This window comes from Cervus elaphus, chromosome 8 (assembly GCF_910594005.1).
Source record: "Cervus elaphus chromosome 8, mCerEla1.1, whole genome shotgun sequence".
In the NCBI taxonomy this organism is placed as follows: Eukaryota; Metazoa; Chordata; class Mammalia; order Artiodactyla; family Cervidae; genus Cervus; species Cervus elaphus.
This window is the reverse complement of record NC_057822.1, coordinates 8,835,790-8,862,854: the sequence shown is the minus strand read 5'-3', so window position 1 is coordinate 8,862,854 and position 27,065 is coordinate 8,835,790. Positions and strand designations below refer to the sequence as shown.

The 27,065-nt window shown below is 44.3% G+C and overlaps 2 protein-coding genes across 2 annotated transcripts; one reads left to right on the top strand and one right to left on the bottom strand.

The window, feature by feature from the left end:
- Positions 1-1,793: 1,793 nt before the first annotated feature.
- On the bottom strand, positions 1,794-22,004 carry LOC122698885 (proline-rich protein 2-like). Its single transcript, XM_043910561.1, has 3 exons — positions 21,854-22,004; positions 20,983-21,386; positions 1,794-2,195 (listed from the first exon to the last, which is right to left on the bottom strand). Exons 1-3 carry the CDS (start codon positions 22,002-22,004, stop codon positions 1,794-1,796), a joined length of 957 nt encoding a protein of 318 aa, XP_043766496.1.
- STMN1 (stathmin 1) lies at positions 20,995-26,580 on the top strand. The gene is made up of 5 exons (XM_043909305.1): positions 20,995-21,104; positions 22,774-22,846; positions 23,355-23,527; positions 25,443-25,634; positions 26,062-26,580. The coding sequence occupies exons 2-5, from the start codon at positions 22,834-22,836 to the stop codon at positions 26,131-26,133; spliced, it is 450 nt and encodes a 149-aa protein (XP_043765240.1). The 5' UTR covers positions 20,995-21,104; positions 22,774-22,833; the 3' UTR covers positions 26,134-26,580.
- The last annotated feature ends 485 nt before the right edge of the window (positions 26,581-27,065 follow it).

Below are 27,065 nucleotides of genomic sequence, written 5' to 3'. Positions count from 1 at the left end.
CAGCAGTCCTGACTGTTCACTTTTTGGCAATTATTTTCTATGCCTGCTATTGTTACAGCTATCAGAGCATATTGCATAGATAATTTTCTACCTGGCTTTTTTTTTTATTTTTTTTTTTATTTATTTATTTATTTTTTACCTGGCTTTTTAAAAAAAAACTTAGCAGTATAAGCATCTTCGTATGTCACTAAGATATTTTTGTAGACATCCTTTTTATGATTACATGATAATATTATATGTACACACCATAATTTTCTTTTCTCCATTGTTGGACTTCTAAGTTGCCTACATTTTTTCACTATGATAACACCTCAGTGAATATCTTTTTGCATTATTCTTTGTCTGAAATCTGATAATTTCCTTAAGCAAGATTCTCAAAAGGAGAATTACTGGGTCTAGAGATAGGAATTTTGCTGAATCTGTTTTTTTTTTTTTAAGTTGAATTTTGAATTGCTAATATGTGCATATGATACAAAATTCCAAAAGTACTAAAGATTACACAATGGAAAAAAAATGTGTCCCTCAGTTGTGGGTTTCCTTCTTACAAGCAAGAATATCACCTGTCTTTTTGTGTATCTTTCTTAGGGGGAAAAAAAACATATATGTACATGTATGTATATATATTCTTTTTTCATATAAAAACAGTAGCACATCATATACTTTTTTCTCTTTTCACTTAAAATTTCTTGATGATTGTTCCACATGTAAAATAGAAAACTGCCTTATTTTGTAGAAATGGTGGATAGAATTGCCTTAAATGGGTGTGACATGGTTAAACGAATCAATTCTATTGGTACATTTTTAGATGTCTCCCATCTGTTGCTATTGGAGCAGTGCAGTAATGATGTCCTCACATATATGCCATTTTGTCCATGTGTTACTGCATCCATCTGTAGAATAGAGTCCTTTGGGTGGAATTGCTGGATCCCAGGGAATATGTATTTTACATCTTGATAGCTATGGCTATCTATAGAGGGTGACCATTTCTTCACTAAAGGGTGTGGACAGTTTTTTAAAGCTCTCGATTCAAATGGCCAAACTGCTTTCCCGAAAAGTGTTACCTGTTCCTACTCTGGCCAGCAATAGAGTGCCCTGTTCATTCCTCCCACTCAGTAAAGAGTATGGTGATGTTTGCAGTGTTCTCATTTTTTTTTCCCCAAAAGGATCTGTGTAAGATCATCAAAAGTGAGCAAATAATTACTTTTTTAAATAAAAATAAATAAAAACACAGGATCTGGAGGAAATTTCTAATCCCAGTGTTGCCCCTCTATAAGGTGTGACCCTGGGGAAATTCCTCATCCCCTTTGATCCTGTCCTAAGAGTTGGTATGGGGAGGAAATAAGCTAATACACTTAGTACAGTGCTTGGCAGGTAGCAAGGTCTCACACGGTGGTAGCTAAGAAGAAAATTTTAAAGGGGGGAAAAAAAATGCCAGCCCTGCAAGTAATCCCAACTGGGAGAGGAAGGGAGCCTTCCAGGCTCTTGAAGTGACCTGGGCGGTGCCAGCTTTGTTCTTTTCCTCAAATTGTCCCACTGCTCTTTCCTGCCTTGGGGAGGAAAAAGGAAACCAGGCCACCAGCTCGTAGGGAGACACAACCCCACGCCAGGACTGGCCCTTAGGAAAGGCTTGGGGTCTGAGACCTCACCCAGCTTCACCGGACTCCACTCGGAGGGGCCCAGGCAGAGTTTAGTCGTCGCCCTCCCTGGAGGTCCCTGCTGCGGAGCTGACACCGTGATCGGAGGAGACTGGGAAGAGAGAAGTGGCGGTCCAGCCTTTCTCGTCTCCCGCAAAGCTAACGGCGGGCGGCGGACGCCTGTGTCCGGGATGAACCCTTTCGGAGCAGCCCGGGTGGGCGCGGCTGGGAGGTCCGCGGGAAATCGCCGTCGTGCCGCTCTCTCCCCCTTCCAGCCCCTCCGGGCGCCGGCTGGAGGTGCTGCAAGGGGCTGGGAGGTGTCGCCAGGGCTGGTGCTGGATGCTGCGGTCCGGCTCGGATGCAGGGCGGCCACGGGGGCACCCCCACGCCCAGCGAGGCTCGGCCGCCCCCTCCTCCCAGAACAGGGCCGCTGCCCTGAAAAATCAGCTGCTGGAGACGCCATTTCTGGTCCCACCCTAGTCGGCCGAATAAGAGCCAATCACCACCCTGGTGCAGCTCTGAAAGCCGCAGGTTGCAACTGCTTCTGGTGGGAGCGCGGATCTGCGGGGCGAAGCCATTTTCTGGGAGGATGTGCAATCATTTCTAGTCGCGGTATAATCACCATGTTGAGAATTTTAGTCATCCTGCCCCCCGACTTCCCCACCCTCCTTACACTGGGGTCTTTTCTGGGTTTTCCATGGAGAGCTGACAAGGGGCAATACAAAGTGGTGCAAAAAGTGTGCCTCCGGTGCCCGTTGAAGTGGGGTCTAGTCTTGGCCCTGTCCTTAACCTGCTCTGTGATTTCGAGAAAGCGGTACAGCCCCAGATTTCATTCTTCTCATTTAAAAAAATGCAGAGAAGGAATAAAAACAGACCATATCAAGGACTGGTGAGGTTGTGGGGAAATCCATTCTCTCGATTTGTCCTTATCTAGTAAAATTGAAAATATTCATGCCCTGTGCCCTGAAAATTCTCTTTCTTGGTTTCTACCCTAGAGAAATACTTGCACATGTATTCAAGAAGGCTGTCCATTGCAGGATCATACCTAATAAGAAACCAGTGAAACAGCTCAATGGCCGTCAATAGGGAAAGTACAAATAAAATAGGACCCGTATTCATAATGAGTAACAATATTGCAGTTAGAAGGAATAACTTATGTCTATACATGCAGAGACATGGATAGAGCTCAAAATCTATTAAATAAAAACAAAGTTATAGAATAATGTGCATAATGCAGTTTTTGCAACGTATTAGAACTGTGGATTTTCTATGTTATCTTCAAACATATGTAAAAAAATATTTCTTTTAATGAAAGGACTGCAGAATACACTGGTAGGTCAAGCGTGGCTTTCTCTGGGGAGGAGGGGCAGGGAGTTGGGAGAGTGAGTAGAGGTGAACAGGATCATACCTCAACTTTCTTTGTAACTCCTAATTTTTTCTTTAAAAAAAAAAAGTGACAGTTCAGTTCAGTTCAGTTCAGTTGCTCAGTCGTGTCCAACTCTCTGCGACCCCATGAATTGCAGCATGCCAGGCTTCCCTGTCCATCACCAACTCCTGGACTTTACTCAGACTTATGTCGATGATGCCATCCAGCCATCTCATCCTCTGTCCCCTTTTCCTCCTGCCCCCAATCCCTCCCAGCATCAGGGTCTTTTCCAATGAGTCAACTCCTCTCGTGAATTTTAAACTGCACAGTCATAAAACACTGGAAACAAATGTCAAAATGTAAATGATGGTTAATTCTAGGTGATGGGAAATATGAGTAACTGTTATTTTCTTCTTTGTGCTTTTGGGGGTTTACTTTAGTTTTTATTTTTTTAATGCAGGGATATTTGTACACAAGTGTCCGTAGCACCATTATTCACAATAGCCAAAAGGTGGAAGCAATCCAAATGTCCATCAATGGATGAGTGGATAAACAAAATGTTGCAATGGAATATTTAACTCTGCCTTAAAAAGGAAGTAATTGCTGACATATGCTACAACAGGGATGAGCCTTGAGGACATTATGCTCAGTGAAATCATGCAGCCACAAAAAGACAAATAGTGTATGATTTTGCTCATGTGAGGTACCGGGTAGTCAAAATCACAGAAACAGAAAATAGAATGATGGTTGCCAGGGGCTGGGGGAGAGGAGAGAGTTATTGTTCAATAGGGGTAGGGTTTCAGGTGTACAAGAGTTTTGGGCATGCATGGATGGTGCTGATGAGGGCTTCCCAGGTGGCTCCGTGGTAAAAATCTGCCTGCAATGCAGGAGATGCAGGTTTGGTCCCTGGGGGGAGAAGATCCCCTGCAGGAGGAAACAGCAACCCTCTCCAGTGTTCTTGCCTGGAAAATCCCATGGACAGAGAAGCCTGGTGGGCTACAGTCCACAAAAGAGTTGGACTCGACTTAGCAGCTAAACAACAGAAACAAATAGGGCTGATGCTTGCACAACAATATACGTGTATTTATTTATTTATTGGCTGTGCTACAAGGCTTGCAGGATCTTAGTTCCCTGACCAGGGATTGAACCCAGAGCCATGGCAGTGGCTCTAAACACTTGGTCCTAAACACTGGACCGCCAGGGAATTCCAAATACATGTATTTAGTACCACTGAACTGTACACTTAAAATGGGTAAGATGGTAAATTTTATGTCATGTGTAGAATAAAAAATTGTAAAAAAAAATACAGTAGAAGACAATTCTATTTAACAAAATCCTGCTATTAGACATTCCATCAATCTAGTACCATACATCATCAAATATGTCAACTGCAGAATGCACCATTATTTTATGTAATACCAAGAAAGAAAAACTGGTACCAATTAAACTCTGATATCAACTGACACATTCTATTCCAAAGATGGTAATTTTTAAAATGCATCTTAGATTCAAAAGAATATGGTAAGCAATTTATATACTAAATGATCACCTTTTAAAATCCACCTGCAAAGTTCAGATTAGTGTTTTTTTTTTTTGGTTGTGCTGGGTGTTAGCTGCTGCGTGTGGGATCTAGTCTTAACCACTTAACCAAGAGGGAAATCCCCAGACTGGTTTTTAATTGTAGCACACCTGTCCTTTGTTTTTGGAACAGATTGTGTTTGCAAATCATCTCAGACAAATAAATGGTGACTTGTCTACCTAAAAAAGAGGAAAAAAAGCAGTGATGGGGTTCAAGAGTGACTCTGTGTGTGTGTGTGTTTATGCTAAGTGGCTTCGGTTGTGTCCCACTCTTTGCTACGCTATGGACTGTAGCTCTCCAGGCTCCTCTGTCCATGGGATTCTCCAGGCAAGAATACTAAAATGGGTTGCCATGCTCTCCTCCAGGGGATCTTCCCAACCCAGGGATTGAACCCATGTCTCTTATGTCTCCCTGCATTGGCAGATGGGTTCTTTATCACTAGTGCCACATGGGAAGCCCAAGAGTGACTGTGTGACTCATGAAATCCCCAAGGTCAACTGTGGCAAGGATGATGAGAAAGTGGAGTTGCCCATTGGGTGTGGTAATATAGATGTCATTGGTGCTCTTGGCAAGAACAGTGTCTGTAGACAGAGGTGGAACATGAATTTGCATGAGGAGGGTTTGAAGAGAAAGGGCTAAGAGGAGACAGCAACAAAGACATCCTTTTTGGAGAGCATTGTTGTGGGGTGGGCAGAGAAATAGGGGATTCTGGAAGGAGTCATCAGAGGGTTTAAGGTGGAATGAATTGCAGCCTGGAAACATACTGAGGCAGGGAAAATTAGTTCAGGAGAGGGATGTGGCACAAAGGGTCCCAGGTCCTCTTTTTTGTACCTCTACCGCTCCTCTTTCTGCAGCTTTGTTTCCCTGGGTTTTCTCCTACTTTCTTCTCCTTACCCCACTCTCTCTTCTTGTAATGAGCCACCATAATCAACCTTAAGGATATCAACCCTGAATATTCTTTGGAAGGACTGACACTGGAGTTGAAGCTCCAAACTTTGGCCACCTAATGTGAAGAGCCGACTCATTAAAAAAGATCCTGATGCTGGGAAAGACTGAAGGCAGGAGGAGAAGATGACAGAGGATGAGATGGTTGGATGGCATCACCAACTCTATGGACATGAGTATGAGCAAGCTCCGGGAGATGATGAAGGACAGGGAAGCCTGGCGTGATGCAGTCCATGGGGTCACATGACTCAGCAACTGAACAACAACAATAACTATAGGCCCCAGTAGCCTCTTCTGCCAGTTGTCAACACCACCAGTATGGTTTGTCTTTTCTTTGGTGTGTATCTTATGAACCCAGCTGGACTGTAAGAACTTTAAGGACAGGGACTCCACACGATGTTTCTTCGGGTCCCCCATGATACTGATTGGCTGTGCAGAGTATTCATTTACTCCTTATTTACTGAGTACTTGCTTCGGGCTGGGATCTGTGCAAGGTGATCCACATCAACAGTCCCTACCCTCAAAGAGTTCGTGACCAGACAGGAGGCAAATGGGTAATCAAATAATAGCAAATCAAATGTCAAGTTCTGTACTAGAGAAATGTAGGGTGCAGTGGAGGCTTACAGAAGGAAGAGGTTAACTCCTTGGGGATGAACAGGGAAGATTTTACTGGGGAAGTGGGCGTGGGTGGCAATGACAGAGCACTTGGAAGATGGCCAGGAGTTTTCCGGTGGACTGGAGGAGAGAAGGCATCAGCAGAGGGAGGACACAGAGTCACAGAGGTGTAGAACAGCAAGCGTGTTTGGAAAAGGGCAGGTCTTTTGATGTGGCGGTACGGTGGGTGGGGGCACAGCAAAGAACAATGGTAGGAAAAGATCCTGGAGAGACGGGAAAGAGTGGACTGGGGAGAGCCCGTGTGCCAGGCTAGGGAACTTGGCCATACGCCTGGGGTTAAGGGGAAGGATGGGATCGGACTTTTAGAGAGAACCCTGTGGAGACAGTGGTCTAGAGGCTGACTTGCTTTTGGCAGTCGTGGTTTTAGAAATAGTTTGTGTGTGAGCTAAGTCGCTTCAGTGGTATCCGACTTTTTGTGACCCTATGGACTGTAGCCCTACAGGTTCCTCTGACTATGGGATTCTCCAGGCAAGAATAACTAGGGTGGGTTGCCATGCCCTCCTCCAGGGGATCTTCCTTGACCCAGGGATCCAACCGGCATCTCTTACATCTCCTGCATTGGTAGATGGTTGTTTTTTGTGTTTTTTTTTTATCCCTACACCACCTGGGAAACCCTAGAAACAGTTTGTGCATGTGTGCATGCTAAATTGCTTTAGTCATATCTGACTCTTTGCAACCCCATGGACTGTAGTCTGCCAGGCTTCTCTGTTCATGGGATTCTCCAGGCAAGGAGGCTGGAGTGGGTTGCGATGTCCTCCTCCAGGGTATCTGCCTGACCCAGGGAGCAAATTCGTGTCTCTTACCTCTTCTGTGTTGGCAGGCGGGTTCTTTACCTAGGAAGCCCCTAGAAATAGTTTACTTATATTTAATTAGGTGCTGACATTTAAAAATCAGGAGATTTCACAAGAAAACCTTAATTCCAGCTTCTTAAGCCACACATTGTTCGAGGATAGACTTCAGCCAAAGCTATCTATTATGGAAGCTTCCAGTTATGAATTGAATTGGATCCCTGCCTCCCACCAAAATGTTGAAGTCCTACCTGTAACCTTGAACATGACCTTATTTGTAAATTGGGTCTGTTCAGATGACCAGGAGAAGATAAGGTCATCAGGGTAGGCCCTCTTTTTTTTTGCTGCACTGGTTCTTTGTTGCGTAGGGCAGGCTTTCTCTAGTTGTGTTGCCCGGGGCATTTCTGGTTGCAGAGCAAGAGCTCTCGAGTGCTCAGGCTACAGTCGTGTGGCACCTGGCCTTAGTTGCCCTGCAGCATGTGGTATCGTAGTGCCCAGACCAGGGATCGAACCCCTACCCACTGCATTGGAAGGTAGATTCTTAACCACCAGACCACCAGGGAAGTCCCCAGGGGAGGCCTTAATCCAGTACAACTGGTATCCTTATATAAAGGGGAAATTTGGACAGACAGATGCACATAGAAGAAGATGATATGAGGATGTGGGCCTGGGGAGGGGGTTGCTATCTATAAGCCAAGCAACAGCTGAGGCTGCCAGAAGCTAGAAGAGAGAGTGGCGGATTCTCCCTCCCATCCCTCAGAAGTAACCTGTTGTCATCTAGATTTTGGATTTCTGGGCCCTGGAACCATGAGAGGCAATATATTTCTGTTGTTTGGGCCACCCAGTTTGTGGCACCCTGTTAAGGCAACCCCATGAAAGTAATACACCCCATTCTGCCCACTTAGATGGGGCCCCCATCCTCCAGTGGTTTGAGTTGTTAAGTGCCCTTGTTGGTAATGGATTCGAGGCAGGGGGCAGACTGAAGCCCATCTCGGCGGTGGTCTGTGGTGACCCAGTCAAGTGGCAGGAAGGGGCAGTCATGAGTGTACCACGGCGCTGGTGCTCACTGACTGACGCAAGGGCTTAGCAATAAGCCCAGAAGGGCTGGAAATCAGCTCTGAATTCCAGAGACACAGGGGCTTTTCTTTCGCTTTTCTCTTACACAGCATCCCACCCTCCTCCATCTGACACCCCAACCACACCCCCCTCTTCCAGGCTTGAATACTACTCCGTGAACACTTTCCCCCGGGTGGGTGTGATTCAGCAGCCTTGGTTTCAACTTCCTGTGACAGCTGTAACCTCTGTTCTTGCTGAATTGCTAAGATTGCTGATAAATGCCAACTGCTTGGAAGTTTTTATAAGTAACTGGGAACATGTTTTGTGCCAGTCCATGGGAAAATGGGCTATGGAATGGCCCAGAAATTTAATGAATTAAAAGTAATACTGTTTTTAGGCTCACGTGTGTCCATTCAAGAAAAAGACGAGGTCTCAGATGAAAATCATCCTTCCAGCCATTTCCCTGTTTGAAACCCCAGCAGCCCAATAGAGGGCAAATGCTGCTACCTCACCATCCCTATGCTATCTTTCTTGCTCACATTTTGATTATTTGGAAAAGGATTCCAAGAAACATAGAAAGCAATCCAACCCCCCATCCCCCCTCCAGCCTCAGCAGTAAAAGAAATGTCAACGGCTAAGGAAATAAGATGCTACGTGCAAGGTGGTATCCTGAATAGGATCCGGAACACAGAAAGAACCCCAGTAGGCAACCGGGGAATCCAGGTAAAGCCAGTCATTTAGTTAATAGTATTGTGCCAGATTTAATCTTTTGGTTTGGATAAATGTACCATGTTAACCTAGCAGGGAGCTGGCTGAAAGGTCTATGGGAACTAGGTGTACTACCCTCGCAACGCTCTGGAAATCTAAAATGATTTCAAATTTAAAAGTTTAAAAAGAAGTTAAATATATATATTTTATAAATGTATTTAAATGTCTCTGTGATAGTTGGTGCAGATTATATATATATACTTAGTTTTATGCTGTTTGACCCTCAGCCTTAAGTGTGGTTTAATGGCCAAAAAGACGTCAACCAGCTGGTTAACATTTGGTGAGTGTCTATTCATGGCACTGTAGGGATACAAAGACAAAACCATATAGAATCCTGCCCTGAAGAAGCTTACTCTCTACTGAGGAGGACAAACGTATGTATGGATAGCTACAATATAGGAGAGTGTATGGGGATCAGAAAGATTGATCAAGACCTTGAAGGTGGAGAGAATTTCAATACAGACAAAAGCCAAGGACTCAAGGCTGAGAGTTGCTGTCAGCAAAACACACAGGAATGTGACTTTTTAGGAAGTGGCTCCATGGGCTGTAACCTGCCAGGTTCCTCTGTCGGTGGGATTCTCCAGGCAAGAATACTGGAGTGGGTTGCCATTCCCTTCTCCAGGGGATCTTCCCGACCCAGGGATTGAATCTGGGTCTCCTGCATTACAGGCAGATTCTTTACTGTCTGAGTCACCAGGGGAACCCTACAAGAGAGACCGCAACAATGAGAAGCCTGTGTACCGCATCTAGGGGGTAACCCCCCCTCTCTGCAACTGGAGAAAATCCGTGCACGGTAACAAAGACCCAGTGAAGCAAAAAATAAATATTTAAAACAAAATAAAGCACAGCTTCAAATTTCTGCTGTGACCTGAGTTAGTCGTGTGACCTTGGACAAATGTCTAAAGTTCTCTGTACGGCTTTTCTCCCTCATTGTAAAATTATAGGGTTAGGCTAATAAAACAGTTCAGAGTGATAGCTAAAAGCCTAGACTTGGAACCAGACTGCAAAACCTCTGTGCTCCCCTGGGGCATGGTTAGTCACGTGACTTAAATTTCTTTGCGGGCCTGCTGCTAGCGTTTGCTAGACCCAAGGCAGGAGTATGAAAGGGAAGCCCACGTATCTTATGTCGAAGCATTTAAGAGTTATAAGTCAAGCTAACAAACAGTTTTTTTTTTTTTTAATATATATTTTACCCTTGTACTGAGTTGGCCAGTACAATTTGGTATAGCAAAATTGCCTGGTGTAACAGGCAAATTGGGCCTTGGAGTACAGAATGAAGCAGGGCAAAGGCTAACAGAGCTTTGCCAAGAGAACACACTGGTCATAGCCAATACCCTCTTCCAACAACACAAGAGAAGACTCTACACATGGACATCACCAGATGGTCAACACCAAAATCAGACTGATTATATTCTTTGCAGCCAAAGGTGGAGAAGCTCTATGCAGTCAGCAAAAACAAGACTGGGAGCTGACTGTGGCTCAGATTATGAACTCCTTATTGCCAAATTCAGACTTAAATTGAAGAAAGTAGGGAAAACCACTAGACCATTGAGGTATGACTTCAATCAAATCTCTTACGATTATACAGTGGAAGTGAGAAATAGATTTAAGGGACTAGATCTGATAGAGTGCCTGATGAACTATGGATGGAGGTTTGTGACATTCCCAAGAGATCAAGACCATCCCCAAGAGAAGGAAATGCAAAAAAGCAAAATGGCTGTCTGAGGAGGCTTTACAAATAGCTGTGAAAAGAAGAGAAATGAAAAGCAAAGGAGAAAAGGAAAGATATACCCATTTGAATGCAGAGTTCCAAAAATAGCAAGGAGAGATTAAAAAAAGCCTTCCTCAGTGATCAGTGCAAAGAAATAGAGGAAAACAATAGAATGTGAAAGACTAGAAATCTCTTCAAGAAAATTAGAGATACCAAGGGAACATTTCATGCAAAGATGGGCATAATAAAGGACAGAAAATTGTATGGACCTAACAGAAGCAGAAGATATTAAGAAGAGGTGGCAAGAATACACAGAAAAACTGTACAAAAAAGATCTTCACGACCCAGATAATCACGATGGTGTGATCACTCACCTAGAGCCAAACACCCTGGAATGTGAAGTCAAGTGGGCCTTAGGAAGCATCACTATGAACAAAGCTAGTGGAAGTGATGGAATTCCAGCTGAGTTGTTTCAAATCCTGAAAGATGATGCTGTGAAAGTGCAGCGCTCAATATGCCAGCAAATACGGAAAACTCAGCAGTGGCCACGGAACTAGAAAAGGTTAGTTTTCATTCCAGTCCCAAAGAAAGGCAATGCCAAAGAATGCTCAAACTACCGCACAATTGTACTCATCTCACATGCTAGTGAAGTAATGCTCAAAATTCTCCAAGCCAGGCTTCAACAGTAAGTGAACCATGAACTTCCAGATGTTCAAGCTGGTTTTAGAAAAGAGAGGAACCAGAGATCAAATTGCCAACATCCACTGGATCATCGAAAAAACAAGAGAGTTCCAGAAAAACATCGATTTCTGCTTTACTGACTATACCAAAGCCTTTGAAGGTGTGAATCACAATAAACTGTGTAAAATTCTTAAAAAGATGGAAATACCAGACCACCTGACCTGCATCTTGAGAAATCTGTATGCAGGTCAGGAAGCAACAGTTAGAACTGGACATGGAACAACAGACTAGTTCCAAATAGGAAAAGGAGTAGGTCAAGGCTGTATATTGTCACCCTGCTTATTTAACTTATATGCAGAGTACATCATGAGAAATGCAGGGCTGCATGAAGATTGCCAGGAGAAATATCAATAACCTCAGATATGCAGATGACACCACCCTTATGGCAGAAAGCGAAGAAGAACTAAAGAGCCTCTTGATGAAAGTGAAAGAGGAGAGTGAAAAAGTTGGCTTAAAACTCAACATTCAGAAAACTAAGATCATGGCATCTGGTCCCATCACTTCATGGCAAATAGATGGGGAAACAGTAGAAGCAGTGGCAGACTTTATTTGGCGGGGCTCCAAAATCACTGCAGATGGTGACTGCAGCCATGAAATTAAAAGACTCTTACTCCTTGGAAGAAAAGTTATGACCAACCTAGACAGCATATTAAAAAGCAGAGACATTACTTTGCCAACAAAGGTCCATCTAATCAAGGCTATGGTTTTTCCAGTGGTCATGTATGGATCTGAGAGTTGGACTATAAAGGAAGCTGAGTGCCCAATAATTGATGCTTTTGAACTGTGGTGTTGGAGAGTCCCTTGAATTGCAAGGAGATCCAACCAGTCCATCCTAAAGGAAATCAGTCCTGAATGCTCATTAGAAGGACTGATGTTGAAGCTGAAACTCCAATACTTTGGCCACCTGATGCAAAGAGCTGATTCATTTGAAAAGACTCAGATGCTGGGAAAGATTGAAGGCAGGAGGAGAAGGGGACAACAGAGGATGAGATGGCTGGATGGCATCACCGACTCAATGGACATGAGTTTGAGTAAACTCCAGGAGATGGTGATGGACAGGGAGGCCTGACGTGCTGCAGTCCATGGGGTTGGAAAGAGGTGGACATGACTGAATGACTCAGCTGAACTGAGTTGGCCAAAAATTTCATTCGAGCTTTCCCATAAGGTGGTATGGAAAGACCCAACTGAACTTTTTGGTCAACCCAATACTTTGACAAATATACCTCCAAAGTAACCTAGAAACCGGGTTTTGAGTTGAGAATTCTTGAGTTCCTTGGAGTTCCAGGTCAGAAAGTGGCTGAGCTAGATCCCTTCTCTTCCTATTTATGGCTCCTGTATGCACCTTCCACACCCTAGACCACATGGCCAGAGTGTATCCACACCCCTTATGAGTAGCCAGCCCTGGGTATGGGGTGTACCCAATGGCAGGGAAGTTTGCCCTTGGGAGGACAGACCCAGGGAAGGGTTGGTACAGTTGCTGAAAGTGGACCCTGGCTATTTGGACAGGGAGTTCTGGAGTCCTGGTTCTCACAGTGTAGTCTTGAAGAATGCCCAGGCTCAGGGTGGGCATGGCTTCTTGGACCCAGGGGACTCCTTGCCTATGAAAATGGGCACAGCAGGAAGCAGGTCAGAGCGAAGCCCTTGGACATGCAGAGCCTAGGACAAGGACCCTGTTGACATGTCTAGGAAGATGCTGTCTCTTTGGGCCTCAGTTATTTTTCGAGGGACCCACTCACTAGGGTTTTCCCAGAGCTTTCATGGTTGTAGCACTGAAAGTCCTAAATTCTAGGAAAAACCCTTAGTCCCAGGCAAACTGGGACAACTGGTCACCCTCACTTCCTCATCTTTACAATTCAAGTTAATAAATCTCATAAGATTGTTGTGGGGGTTAGCATGAGTTAACAAACATGGAGTGTTTAGACCAGTACCTGCCATGTGGTAAGTGGTCTATGAGTATGTTCAGGCTGTTAACATTTTTTTTCAAATTTTTTTTTATTGTAGTAAAACATACATAACATAAAAAGTACCGTAAAAAATCATGACCATTTTAAAGTATACCGTTCAGTGATATTAAATACATTCATAATGTTATGCAACTATCACCACCATCCATCTCCATAACTCTTCATCTTATGAGACTGAAATTCTATCCTCATTAAACAGTATCCCTCATTTGCTCTTCCCCACCAGCTCCTGGCAGAGGTATTCCCAGAACTGTACTTGCTGGAACATAGAATATGTCTGCTTTTGTTTTTGTTTTTGGTGGGGGGGGGGGGGGCTGTGCTGGGTCTTTGTTGCTGAGCATGGCCTTTCTGTAGTTGCTGTGAGCAGGAGTTATTCTTCATTGCAGTGCACAGGCTTCTCATTGTGGTGGTTTCCCTTGTGGGGCACAGGCTCTAAAGCACGGGCTTCAGTAGTTGCTGCACGTGGGCTGAGAAGTTGTGGAGCACTGGCTTTCGTTACTCTGCGGCGCATGGAATTCCTGGACCAAGGATCAGACCTGTGTCCTCTGCACTGGCAGGCGGATTCCTATCCACTGTACCACCAGTCCGCGATAGTTCCCTTTTTAATTTTAGGGTGAACCTCCATACTGTTTTCCACAGCAACTGTACCATCTTACATTCTCACCAACAGTGCACAAGGGTTTCAATTTCTCTACACCCTCACCAACACTTGCTATTTACTGGATTTTTGATAGTAGTCATCCTAATTTTGATTTGCATTTACCTAATGACTAGTGATACTGTTTATCTGCATTGTGTATATCTTTTTTGGAGGAATGTCTATTCAAATACTTTGCCCATTTTCTTTTCGCTTATTTTTTATAAAAAAGTCATTGGGGTATAACTGACAACTAACATTATGTTAGTTTTAAGTATACAACATCATGATCTGGATATTTGTGTGCAGCAAAATCATTACCAGAATGACATCTAATTAATATCTAATTAACATCCAATATCTAATATCTAATTAATATCTGTCACTGTATGTTACAAAATTTTGTCTTCTTGTGATGAGGACTTTTTAAGATTTACTTTCTCAGTAACTTTCAAGTATGCAATGCAATATTATTAACTATAGGCACCATGCTGTACCTTACATCTCCATGACTTATTTATTTTACAACTGAAAGTTTATACCTTTTGACCCCTTTCACCTTTTTCACCCACTCACCCCACCCCCTCTACTCTAGCAACTACCAAGCTTTTTCTGTATCTATGAGCTTGTTTCTTTTCAGGGGGTGGGGGATTGTTTTAGATTGTACATACAAGTAAGATCGTAGGGAATTTGTCTTTCTTTGTCTGACTTATTTCACTTAGCATAATGTCCTCAGTGTGATATTAATGTCTTATCAGATATATAATTTGAAAATATTTTCTTACATTCTATGGGTTGCCTTTTTACTCTGTTGATAATGTATTTTGACACACAAAATTTTTAATTTTCCCAAAGTTCAATTTGTCTGTGTTTTTCTTTTGCTGCCTGGTGTCACATCTAAGAAATCATTGCTAAATCCAGTGTTAGGAAGCTTTTTCCTATGTTTTCTTCTGAGAGTTTTATAGTTTTAGGTTTTATATTTAGATCTTTGATCAATTTTGAGTTAAATTTTTTGTATATGGTGTGAAGTAAGGGTTCAACTTCATTTCTTTGCATGTGGCCATCCAGTTTCCCAGCACTATTAGTTGAAAAGACTGTCCTTTCCCCCACTGAATGGATCTTAGCACTCTTGTCAAAAATCATTTGACCATATATGCAAGGGCTTATTTCTAGGCTCGATACTCTATTCTATTGGTCTATATGTCTATCTTTATGCCAGTACCACATTGTTTTGATTCCTGTAACTTTGCTGCAAGTTTCAAAATCAAGAACTATGAGTCCTCCAGCTTCATTCTTTTAGTTACTATCATTTTAAACATTCCATTGTATTAGAAGGGCTTCTCTTGTGGCTCAACTGGGTAAACAATCTGCCTGCAATGAGGGAGACCTGGGTTCAATCCCTGGGTTGGGAAGATCCCCTGGAGAAGGGAAAGGCTATCCATTCCAGTATTCTGGCCAGGAGAGTTCCATGGTCCACGGAGTCACAAAGAGTCAGACACAACTATTATGCCAGTACCACACTGTTTTGATTCCTGTAACTTTGCTGCAAGTTTCAAAATCAAGAAATGTGAGTCCTCCAGCTTCATTCTTTGAGTTACTATCATTTTAAATGTTCCATTGTATTAGAAAATGCTGTTTCTATAAGTGGAAGCTTACAGAAAGAGGGAAGAGTTGACTCTGTCTTTTTGAGGGGGCTAGGTTTTGTTGCTGTGCACAGACTTTCTGTAGTTGGGGAAAGCAGGGGCTACTCTCTAGTTACAGTGTGTGGGCATCTCACTGTGGTGGCTTCTCTTGTTGCAGAGCATGGGTTCTGTGTGCATGGGCTTCAGTAGTTGTGGTGCCCAGGCTTTATTGCCCCAAGGCATGTGGGCTCTTCCTGGACCAGGGATCAAATCCATGTCCCTTGCATTGGCAGGTGGATTCCCAACCACTGGACCACCAGGGAAGTCCATTTGTGTGTGTGTTTTTAAAAAATTTTGGTTGTGCTGGGTCTTTATTTGTGGTACATGGGCTTTTCCTAGTGGTGACATCTGGGAGCCTCTCTCTATTTGCAGTGTGCAGGCTTAGTTGCTCTGCAGCATGTGGGATCTTACTTCCTTAACCAGGGTTCAAACCTCCATCCCCTGCATTGGGAGGCGAATTCTTGACTACTGGCTCATCAGGGAAGTCCTGGAAGAGTTGAATTTAACTGAAGTTTTAGGCCTGAACGGTGAGAGCCTAGCAAAGCCTCTACAGAATGGAGAAGCAAGATGTGGTTGATAGGAAGATGTTAGTTCAATGTGGGGTCATATTGAATTTGAGAGCTTTATGGAACATCCATAAGGAGGGGTCCTTGTCCTTTAGGTAGCTGGAAATGTTTGTTAGAGTTCAGGGGAGAGATGGCAGCTCAAGAAGGCATCCCCATAAAAGGCATCATTAGAAGAAGGCATGGACTGAGATAAGAGGGATGAAGGTTAGAACACAGAGTGAGAAGATGGCATGGGCAGTGACATCTTGGCCCCATTCCACTCACACACTTAATATGTGTGTACTTTACCATATTTTGTTGAGTCACAATTCCCATTTATTTTTAAGATGTTATTTTATGTGCCACTGAGAAAATATGTGGTCAGCAATTATGAAATGGTATTCATGGATTATGAGCACACTGATTTTAAAGATACACAAATGCGGGGACAAAATACATCTTAGAACTGATTAAATAAGATATGTGCCAGCCACTGTGTCAGGCATCATGGGAGGGCGGGGAAGGGGAGTGGGATACAGCTATGAAAAAGACCCTGCCTTCAAAAAGCTTCCAGTCTCATGATGACACTTGCAGATACTTCTACCAAAAGACTGAGACACTGATATAGTGTAGGCACCAGAGCTGCTCTAAGATCAGTTGCTGCTTATCAAGTATTTATAGGCAGTATTAACACAGACAAAACTGACAGCATGTCTTTCTCGGAATTTCTAGTCCTCCCCCTCCTTTTCCCTAATGCCTGAAATTTCTGGGGACAGAACCTTTCAAATCATTTTTGAATGAATTGAGATAATGAACTAAAATACCACATGGTGGGTGCTGAACTGGTACAACTTCTATGAAAGGCAATTTGGCACTATCCAAATTACAAATGTGTCTGTCCTTTGACCTAGCAATAGTACTCTAGGAATATATCTTTCAGATATACTTCAGTTCAGTCGCTCAGTCGTGTCCGACTCTTTGCGACCCCATGGACTGTGGCACATCAGGCTTCCCTGTCCATCATCAACTCCTGGAGCTTACTCAAATTCATGTCCACCGAGTTGGTGATGCCATCCAACCATCTCATCCTCTGTCGTCCCCTTCTCCTCCCACCTTCAACCTTTCCCAGCATCAGGGTCTTTTCCAAAGAGTCAGTTCTTCAAAAAAAAAAAAAGAGTCAGTTCTTCGCATCAGGTGGCCAAAGTGTTGGCGTTTCAGCTATACTTACCCCTCAGATATATTTACCCAGATGGGAATACCATCTATATTAGCTTGTTCATTACAGCATTGTTTGAAATAGCAAACATTAATCTAAGGGCCATGGACAGGACACTGGTTAACTACATTATGGAGCATTCATACATTGGATCCCAGATCCAGGAAATGCTTGATATATGAATATGGAAAAGATCCCTGATATGTGTTCTTAAGTGAAAAAACACTAAGTGTAGAACAGTTACAGTAAACTGCCATTTTCTTATGAAGGGGGGATTAAGACTACGCGACTACAAATTTGCTAACATACATGTGAGCAGAATTGCTTACGTGAAGAAAACCCTAGGACACACAAGAAACTAGTGACAGTGGTTAAAGTAGGGGAAGGGTGAGTAGAGGATTTGGCAGACGGGGATAGATGAGAGAGGGAAGAAGGAATTTTCATACTTTATTTCTCAACTGTGTTTACTTATTCCAAATGTTAAATTAATTGAATTTTTAAAAATATTCCATGGGAAAGAGTTAACCCAGAGACTATGATTTCCACCCAAAGGAGAAAGTCTACTAGTCATCATTAATTCATTTACTCAGTAACCTATAGCAATCAAGAAACTTCTCTAGCAATAATGGTTAACAAGTCTTAGCACTGAGAGGGGCCAGGCATCGTGCTAAGCACTTCCACATACATTATCTCACTCAATCCTCACCACCTCTGCTGGTGCAGGTTTCGAGCATCACAGAAGTGGAAGCTGAGGATGAGTGAGGTGGTTGTTGCCTAAAGTCACCTGCAACCATCCAGGCCCCATCTTCCAGGCCAGGCCCTGTTCTGGGCAGGCACGATGGATACCAGAGACAGAGACACAACTCCAGCCTCCTTAGGCTTAGTTGTCTAGTGAGGGAGACAAGCAAGTAAAATAGCAGATTCACAGAGAGGTTTTGAACAGGGAAGGGAGTGTCAGAGCGTGATGCCTAATTAGGGGACAAAGGGAACAGCGAGGCCGGGGACAAGGAGAAAACCTCTCCCACGACACCTTCGGCCAAGGACAGGCCCTATAAACAGCAGTGGAACTCAGTGGCGCCTCTGTGGGAGAAAACCCTGCAGCCTCAGAACCAACAATGAACAAAGGCAGCCGGTGCTCTGTAAGAACAGAGCAGATCTGACAACAGCCCGACTTGTTTGATCAGCGTAGACATCCTTTTGGACTTTGAAGCCTGAAGGGCTCTCCTTTAGCTGTCTACACAGATCAAATAAGCTGGATGGCTGCCATATCTCAACTTCACTTTGTGTTAATCCATAGTCACAGCCAGCTCCCCAGCAATTCGACCAAACCATCTGAGCAGAGGCAAAAATAATTCTCATCGGCAAAGACAGATAATCCCAAGATGCGAATGTTAACTCCTTGCTGTCACTTCAGGAGGGAGTGGGTTTTGAAGTTAGTTCTTGGAATCTTCCAGGAAGGGAGCTTCTGCCCCTTTCCAAAGTGAGATGGCAAAGCTGTTTTCTTTCTCACAGTTGAAAGCCCTTCCGATTCCAAAGCTCATTCATGAACACTCAGAAGAACTGACTGTATGTAGCTGTGGTCTAGCTCTCAGAAAGGCAGCCCCACCCTAAAGCCCCACCAAACCCTTTTTTATTCATAGGATCATTCTTGGGGGAAACCCGACTCCAGTCTCCTCAGTCCTCAAGCAGCAGTGGGGATCTCAGGAAATCCTCGTCACAGAGACTGTCAGGACCAGGCATCTAACAACAAACCCAGAAGCCAAGTGGCATCGTTAAAAAAGATGAAAAATCTACATGAGTTCTAACATCTTCGTTCCTAGCCATGGTTTCCATGGAAATAGACATCTGCTCTAGGGAGAAAGAAAAGGTTGGGGGGGGCGGGGGAGGAAGCAGTATAAGTGCTTTAAAATAATCAGTGTTTTGAAAGATTTATTTTTTTCTGTCACAACATTAATAGTCAGAAAGGTGAGATTTTTGTGGCAATTTCTTATATTAAAAAAAAAATGCATCAAATGGGTGGGACCTTCCTCTGCAAACCTCCAGATCAAGTACAAAGACTTCTAGATAAAGCGTGGTTCAGGGTATAACAGACTTCTCAGCCTTGGGTTTCTTGCTCGTGTGTGTTGCCTGTTAATCTATCACTTTTCAGTGAGGTCTTATCCCAACTCCCCTCCAGTCTTCCTGACGATTTCTGAGGTTTTGCTCAGAAAACTGACAGATGGAAACAGCCGGTTGTTTGGTGGCTAAGTTTGGTCTGAGAAGGAGAAGGTTCTCAGGGCTCTGGGAATCTGAATTATTGCTGGTCCTGCTCATATGCTAAGGGAAAACCACTTAGATTGGGGGCGGGGGAGAGGCCGACCCCACACAAGGGCAATTGTTGGAGAAAATGCTGCAACAAGCATATTTCAGGCAACAGTGCATTGCTAATTGTTTGCTTTGTGTAGTGTCTGCTGCCTGTATAATCCAGTTTTCCTTGTCTCAAGCACCTATGAATTGTATTTAACTCTTGCATATCCATAGTAAATAGCTTTAAATTAGGACTCCTGCTCCATCAAAGTAGGTCATGTTTGTTTCTTGGTTGGGGGAGGTGGAGCCCATCGAGCAGTAAAATGACGATGTCCTTCTGCCTTGTCAGGATCTCAAGGCAGCTGCTTTGGTGTAATGACCACCCCCAAGGACAGAGCCTTGGTTGGGGGAATGGAAGAAGGGGCTTGGGAACCATCTTCATTTGATTTATTTTTCCTCTGGCCTTTCGTGTTTTAAGAATGAGGCCAGTCGTTCTAAGATAGCCAGGGTCAGAGCAATTTTCTTTTGTGTTTCTGCTGTGCATCTGATCTATCCAGGGCAGGGGGAACCGTGACCTTGTGGCTTCTTTTGTTTTGATTCTTTATAAGGACCCAGCACCGATGCGGGAGCATGCTTCAAGAACAAAAGCAACACTTAACTGCAGTCTGTGTAGTCTAGAACTGCAATTGAGCTTCCTTCCCTATCGTCCGGTAAAAGGCTTGGCAGAACAGATGGAGTCTGCATTTAAGCCGAGTGAGTTTGTTAGACCAGAGGAGATCAAATTCCAGAGCCTTTTGCTTTTCCCCCACAGGTCTCTATAGAGGGTCATCAGCTCGGGGACCCTTAGAGGGTAGCAAGAACGCACACAGTGAGTTAAGGGCCACGCCCGTGCCCTGTTGGGGCTGAGTAGGTTAGATTATGATGATGTCACAATACAGGTGACAGGTGGGGGCGTCGAGTGGCATTGTCCCGTCACAAGGGCTTGGTCGTCTTAGGTGACTGCACCGAGGGGGCCACGGAAGGGCAATGCGCTGTCCCAAGGAAGGGCTGCGCTTTGGGTGTGATGTGGGGCAAGGGGCTCCACAGAGGTGGAGTCCAGGGGGGCCACTGTCTTGAGACGTGGAAAGGGACCTTGCCCCGCCCTTTTTCTAAGAAGGGGAGAACTGGTTCAAACCCAGGTGGGGGCTCACTGCATCACCCCCTTCCCCGGCCAGATGACCGTCCCGGCCCCCCCGGCTCACATCTGGAGACATCCCCGCCCCAAAGCAGCTTTCACCCCTGGCATTGTCCGCCTGTCCCACCAGCCTGAACTACACTTCCCGAGGTGCTCCGGGGTCCCCAGGGGCGGGGTCCACTTGGGCTGTGGAGAGGGTGGGGAGGGGTCGGCACGTGCCGCCGCTCCCAGCCAATGCGGAGCCCGGCGGGGAGGTCACGTGCCGCTGTTTGGCGCTTTTGTGCGCGCCCGGGTCTGTTGGTGCTCAGAGTGTGGCCAGGCGGCTCGGACTGAGCAGGTGGGTGTGGGACTCTCGGGACGAGGCGGCGGCGGCCGGCCGGGGGCAGCGAGAGGGACGCGGCCAGCGGGAGGGGCCGGCCCTGGGGCAGCGACCCCCTGCTGGAGGCCGGCGGGCGGGGCCGCGAGCCGTGAAGGGGCTGGAGGGCGGGGTGGGGGTCGCTCCGCTTTGTGTGTGGCTCGGGCGGAGCCTCGGCTTTGTCCCTGGTTCCCTGGGGGCGCGGCTGTGGTGGGGAGGGGGTGCGACCAGCTGGGCGAACCCGCCGAGGTAGCCCCGAGATGCCTGTGAGAAGACAATAGGGGGCGTAGGCCCACACTCCCCCGTCCCCCTGCAGGGGCGGCCCCCGCTGGGGTCCCCATTGTTTGAAGGGGCGGGGCGGCGCCCCCAGGGAGCGACCTGAGGGCCAGACTGCTGGGCGGGAAAGGGCAGCGCCCCCGCCCAGGGTTCGTGAGGCTGCCCATGGAAGGCTAATACCCCCATGAGAGCTGTTCGGCCCGGGGGCGCGGACGATTTTGGGTGGCGGAAGATTGGGAGCGAAGGAAAGAGGTGGCGAGCCGATGGCGGGTACCCCACGGTTTCCTCCCGAGTACTGGCACCTCCCGGCCAGCTGCGGCGGGGCGGGGGGCGGGTCCCGCCTCAAGGTGTTTTTGGCGGGAGTTGATGGGGGGCTAGTGCGCGCGGGGAGAGCCCGGGGTGGGCGGAGTTACCCGGATGGGACCGTTAGCCCCGCCCACCCCTCCCCTTCCCACGCGCGCGGGCTCCGGGGTGTTGAGAGTTCGGGGAGATTCGAAAAGGCGCGGGGAGGAAGGGGCGGGGCCCGGGGCCGGAGTGCAGGGCGGGCTCTGATTGGCCGGGGGGAGGCCTGCCGCTCTTCCTCGCCCGGACCAGGGCCACGCCCATGCTGGGTCTGGTGCTGGGAGTCTCATGCTCGTCCGACGGGCTTAGACGGTTTCCCTGCCTCGGATTTTAAGTTCCCGCTGTTGAGAACTTGTATTCCTACGTGTTTGACACTAGACTTGGGTCTGCAGGAATCATGACCTTTGAAAAGATCAAGGGATGTAGAGGTTTTTTTTCGTGGTAAAATTCTGCACAAGGCAGCAAATAGGTGTAACCTAAGACCTAAAGCTTCATAAAATTGTTGATAATTCATGTTAACCCGCTGTTGAATGAGGACCTTAAACCGCAGGAACAATGGGAGTGCGACATTATTGGTTAATACTAGTTTGGGCGTTTTGTTTTCCACATGGCAGACACAGACAAAGCAGGGGTGGGTATTTCTCGTTTGCACAATGAGTGGTAGGCAGTGTTAAGATGGCTCCGGTCTCACTAGGCGTTGAATCTGCACTATCTTCTCACCACGGGGAGAATATACTGAGGGGCGGGGACTTCGTGATTTAAATCACTGTCTCGTTTTAAAAAAGTATGTTTTGAACGGGCACGCTCAGTTAACCTCATCTTGTACAACCAACATTCTATTCAATTCAGATTTCCCAGTGTTGGAGTATTTTATAGATTTTTAAGTAATTTTCTGACTAATGATGTCATATTTAATTCCACAATAGTGGGTTTTTTTGACATTGATTTATATGGATGTGATTTGAGGTCCCTTTGAATCAATGACATGGAAATGCAAAGAAATTGATTGCATGCTTTTGAAAATCGTTTTCAGGGTTTTCCTTGCCAGTGAATCGTGTAGAGTACACTGCCAGTCTCTTGTCTTCTCTTCACCATGGCTTCTTCTGGTAGGTGATCTATTTGGAAAAGCTGAGATTGTGATGGGCTACTAATTTTAGAATAGGAGATGGCTCAGGTCTTAAGCCATCTTAATTTGACACATGTGTTTTGGTCTTACCAAGAAAAAAAATCTTATTTTATAAATTGGAGAGTAATTAAAGAAGAAAAATTACCACTTGAATGTACTGAGAGTACATAGTTAATTGTTTCATTATTAGACGATTTGGTTTGGTCTAAAGGAAAAAATGTGGAGTTTTGCATGTTTTTGTTCTGTTCGGGGAAATGATTGTCAAATACTGATGTCTCAGAATGGTATTTATCAATCCAAAAATGTTGAGCTTTGCTTTTCTGGGACATGGTATTTAGATAATAATTTCTTGCCTGTAAACACAGCTGCTTCACCAGCCCTAATTCTATTCATTAAATTGATTTGGTTTTTAGAAAACGATAGAACAGTTCATTAGAATAGGAAAAACTACATTTTTCTGAATATATTATAAATATGATCAAATCCAGATATCCAGGTGAAGGAACTGGAGAAGCGTGCCTCAGGCCAGGCTTTTGAGCTGATTCTCAGCCCTCGATCAAAAGAATCTGTCCCAGAATTTCCCCTTTCCCCTCCTAAGAAGAAGGATCTTTCCCTGGAGGAAATTCAGAAGAAATTAGAAGCTGCAGAAGAAAGACGCAAGGTAAACGCCAATTTAACAGAAAAGCAGATATTTATTAATGTAACGTGGCAAATCTGTTTTAGAAGAGGAGGAAAACAGAATTGTAGCTAGATGGTGACTATAACTATGAAAATTACAGTGCCAGTGGCGGGGAGAGAATACCAGCCGTCATTTATTGAGCTCCTATTGTGTACCATCTCCTGCACTTACATAGTTCTCTCCTTTTCTACCTTGACCCTAGAGGGTAGGTGTTGTCTGAGATACTGGATTAGAAAATGTTCTCAGGAACGTTGACTCATTTTCCTGAATCATACAGTTAGTGAGTACTGGGGATAGAGTTTAAGCCCAGTTCTGTCTGAAACCAAAATTCATGCTTTCTCTTTGGAAAATAAATTGTTGTTGATTCATTTTTTTGTCTCTTAAGATTTTGGGGTTTGGTTTTTTAAGTTTGTGTGTAAGTCTGTGGTTTTTTAGTTTTTGTTTTTTGAGAGCAGTACAATAAAAAACATTTTAAATTGCCAGTGACATGATTGTGTTGCTCAGCTGTCATACTGGTATTATGGTAGCTTTTACCTAGTACTTCTATTTTAAAGTAGGTATCTTTAAAAAGAACTAATCAGAAAAGTCAGCAAATATTAATATGCTTGTTAAAGAAAAACTGAGAACCACAGAAGTTTATAAATAAGAAAATTCATATCCTGCTTCGCAGAAATCACTATTGGTAACATTTTGGTGTATCTCTCTCTTCATTGTCCTTCTAGTCGTTAAGAATTATACCTAAATTCTCATTTAGTTCCTTTTTCTAGCAACTCTTGGTTGGGATGTATGGGTTTAATTTTAAAATTAGGGAAATGAAGGCACAAAAAGGTGAAGTAGTAACCTGCCTGCAACCAACACAGTTTAGTGCTTTGAAGTCTGGTACCTTTAAGCCCATACATACACTTTGGGGCCCCTTTTAAGCTGCTGTAGCATGTGCTGTGCACATTTCAGTGCCACGTGTTTTCTGTATGTGCGCTGACCCACTGTCAACAGTGAATTATCTCCTCAGGAAGAGTGGCTATATTTGCAATGGTGTTTCACCTCCTACCTGCTCTTCTATTTAGTCCAAGTTGATGGATTTCATGTAGTTTGAGTTCATGGAAGAGATGCAGCCGAAGGCAGGACAGATAATTTTTTTTTTTAAGGAACCAATGCTGTCCCTGTAGTCATTAGCCAGAGCTTTACATAGTTACTGGCTAAATATAGTGAAACTCTTATCATAACTGGGATTTTGAAGAAGAGAATTAACAGAACCAATGGCAGATGCTCTGAAGTTTTCCTGCAAGTTGATGCTTCCAAACACATCGGAATCTGGTAATAGCTATTCTGAGTCTGTTGAAGGAGGCACACCATGGTAACAGAGCTCCATTGGTCTGGAAGTTAATGCAGTGTCCATAGAAAAATGCTAATAAGCTTTTCCTTAAAACAAATCTTTGGCTTAAATAGTAATCTGGAGGCTTAGTTTTAATATTTCTAACATTTCTGTGGATTTCCTTTTTATCAATATGGTTACATTTTTTTACAATGAGCTCATTTTCTTTAGGTAGCCTTTGAAGTTAAAAAATCAAAAGTCTTCACAATAAAGTGCCATTTCTAAGTATATATCACTCAAATCGTCTTGATACCATTAAGCAGTAAATCTTACAAAGATTTCCTTAAGGACTAATTGGGCAAGAATCTCTGAACAAATATGGGCAGTTTTCCAAAGTAAATACAAACACTAGAAAAAGAATATCATTTTTACGGTATTCTGATACAGATAATTTAGGTCCTGACTTCAGTATTATTTAAAGGGTATATTTAACTTTCTATCTTCAGTCCGCTCAATTTTCTTCTGTGATTTGACCTAATGCTATATAACATTTCAGATAGCCTAGCCTGTTAAACTTTTTTCCAGTCCCATGAAGCTGAGGTCTTGAAGCAGCTTGCTGAGAAAAGGGAGCACGAGAAAGAAGTGCTTCAGAAAGCGATAGAGGAGAACAACAACTTCAGTAAAATGGCGGAAGAGAAGCTGACCCACAAGATGGAAGCCAACAAAGAGAATCGGGAGGCACAAATGGCTGCCAAACTGGAGCGTTTGCGAGAGAAGGTTGGTGTCTCCTCCTGGCTTTAAGAGGCTTACGAGCCTGAGGTTTGATGCACCAGTGAAATGGCTCGAACTCTTTGCCTTGATCACACGTGCTTGGTATTGTAGTCATCCATTTTGTGGTTAACAAGTTAAATCAGAGGTGTCTTATTTTAAAATAAGGAATATTCACTAATTTGCAGCACAATTGCATGTTGTTGGGAAGAGCAGTAGAAGGCTGAATCATTAGGTTCAATGAGTGACCTAGGAAATTTGAAGATGATGACTTAGAACTCTTAATTATGTGATTCCCATGGTATATACTTATATAATAATGGTATATTGTTATACATGTCATATAATGTACACACTAATGCTGGTTTGGGCCTCTTGGGGGCATGGCCTGGCAGACTTTTTTACTTGACTGGTGGTATATACTGTTTCTTTACAGGACAAGCACATTGAAGAAGTGCGGAAGAACAAAGAATCCAAAGACCCTGCTGATGAGACTGAAGCCGACTAATTTGATCTGAGAACTGACTTTCTCCCCCTCCCCTTCCTAAATATCCAAAGACTGTACTGGCCAGTGTCATTTTACTTTTGCCCTCCTGACAAATATTCTAGAAGCTGATGTAGGACTGTATAGGTAGATCCAGACGGTATGATGTTGTTCTAGGGGCTAAAGGGGAGAAACGAAAAGTGTTTTACTCTTTTTCTAAAGTGTTGAAGTCTTTCTAATGTAGCTATTTTTCTTGTTGCATCTTTTCTACCTCAGTACACCTGGTGTGCTGGGTTAATGGCTAGTACTGTATTGGCTCCGTGAAAACATGTCTGTGAAAAGAGTATGTAGTGGCTTCTTTCAAATTGTTAGATGCTGAATATCTGTTCACTTTTAAATCCCAATTCTGTCCCGATCTTACAGACGCTACTGTACTTGAATGGTTAATAAAGCTGCACAGTGCTGTTGGTGGCAGTGACTTCTTTCTGTCCAGGTAATAAGTTGTCCAGAGATAGAGACCTTCCTAGTTTATATTTGTTCCAGATGGGGCCTTGAGGCTGGTGGAAACACCCAGCACACACATCACTGTGAGTTCTCTGCCCTGGAGTTTCTTGCTCCAGAGTTGTTTGCATTGTCTTCTTCCACAATCGTCACTTTGTTGTGATGCCTCAGCCCAGATCAGCTGTTATGATAGTCTTTCAGATGTTTATTTTCAAACAAGCAGTTTTTGTTTTCTGTGTCCCCATTAAAAAGGCAGACTGAAGGCGCAAATGGTGTTTCTAGAGAACAGTTGAGAGAAACCTTAAGATCCTAGTTAGAGATATTAGATGCTTTATTTGCTTTATGTTACAAGCTGGGGTTGGGGGTGAATCCTAACACTTGCCTGCCATAGGCACCATTTCTCAAGAATCAAAAGATTAATAAAACTTTCTGTACCCCTCTAGCAACCCCTGTGA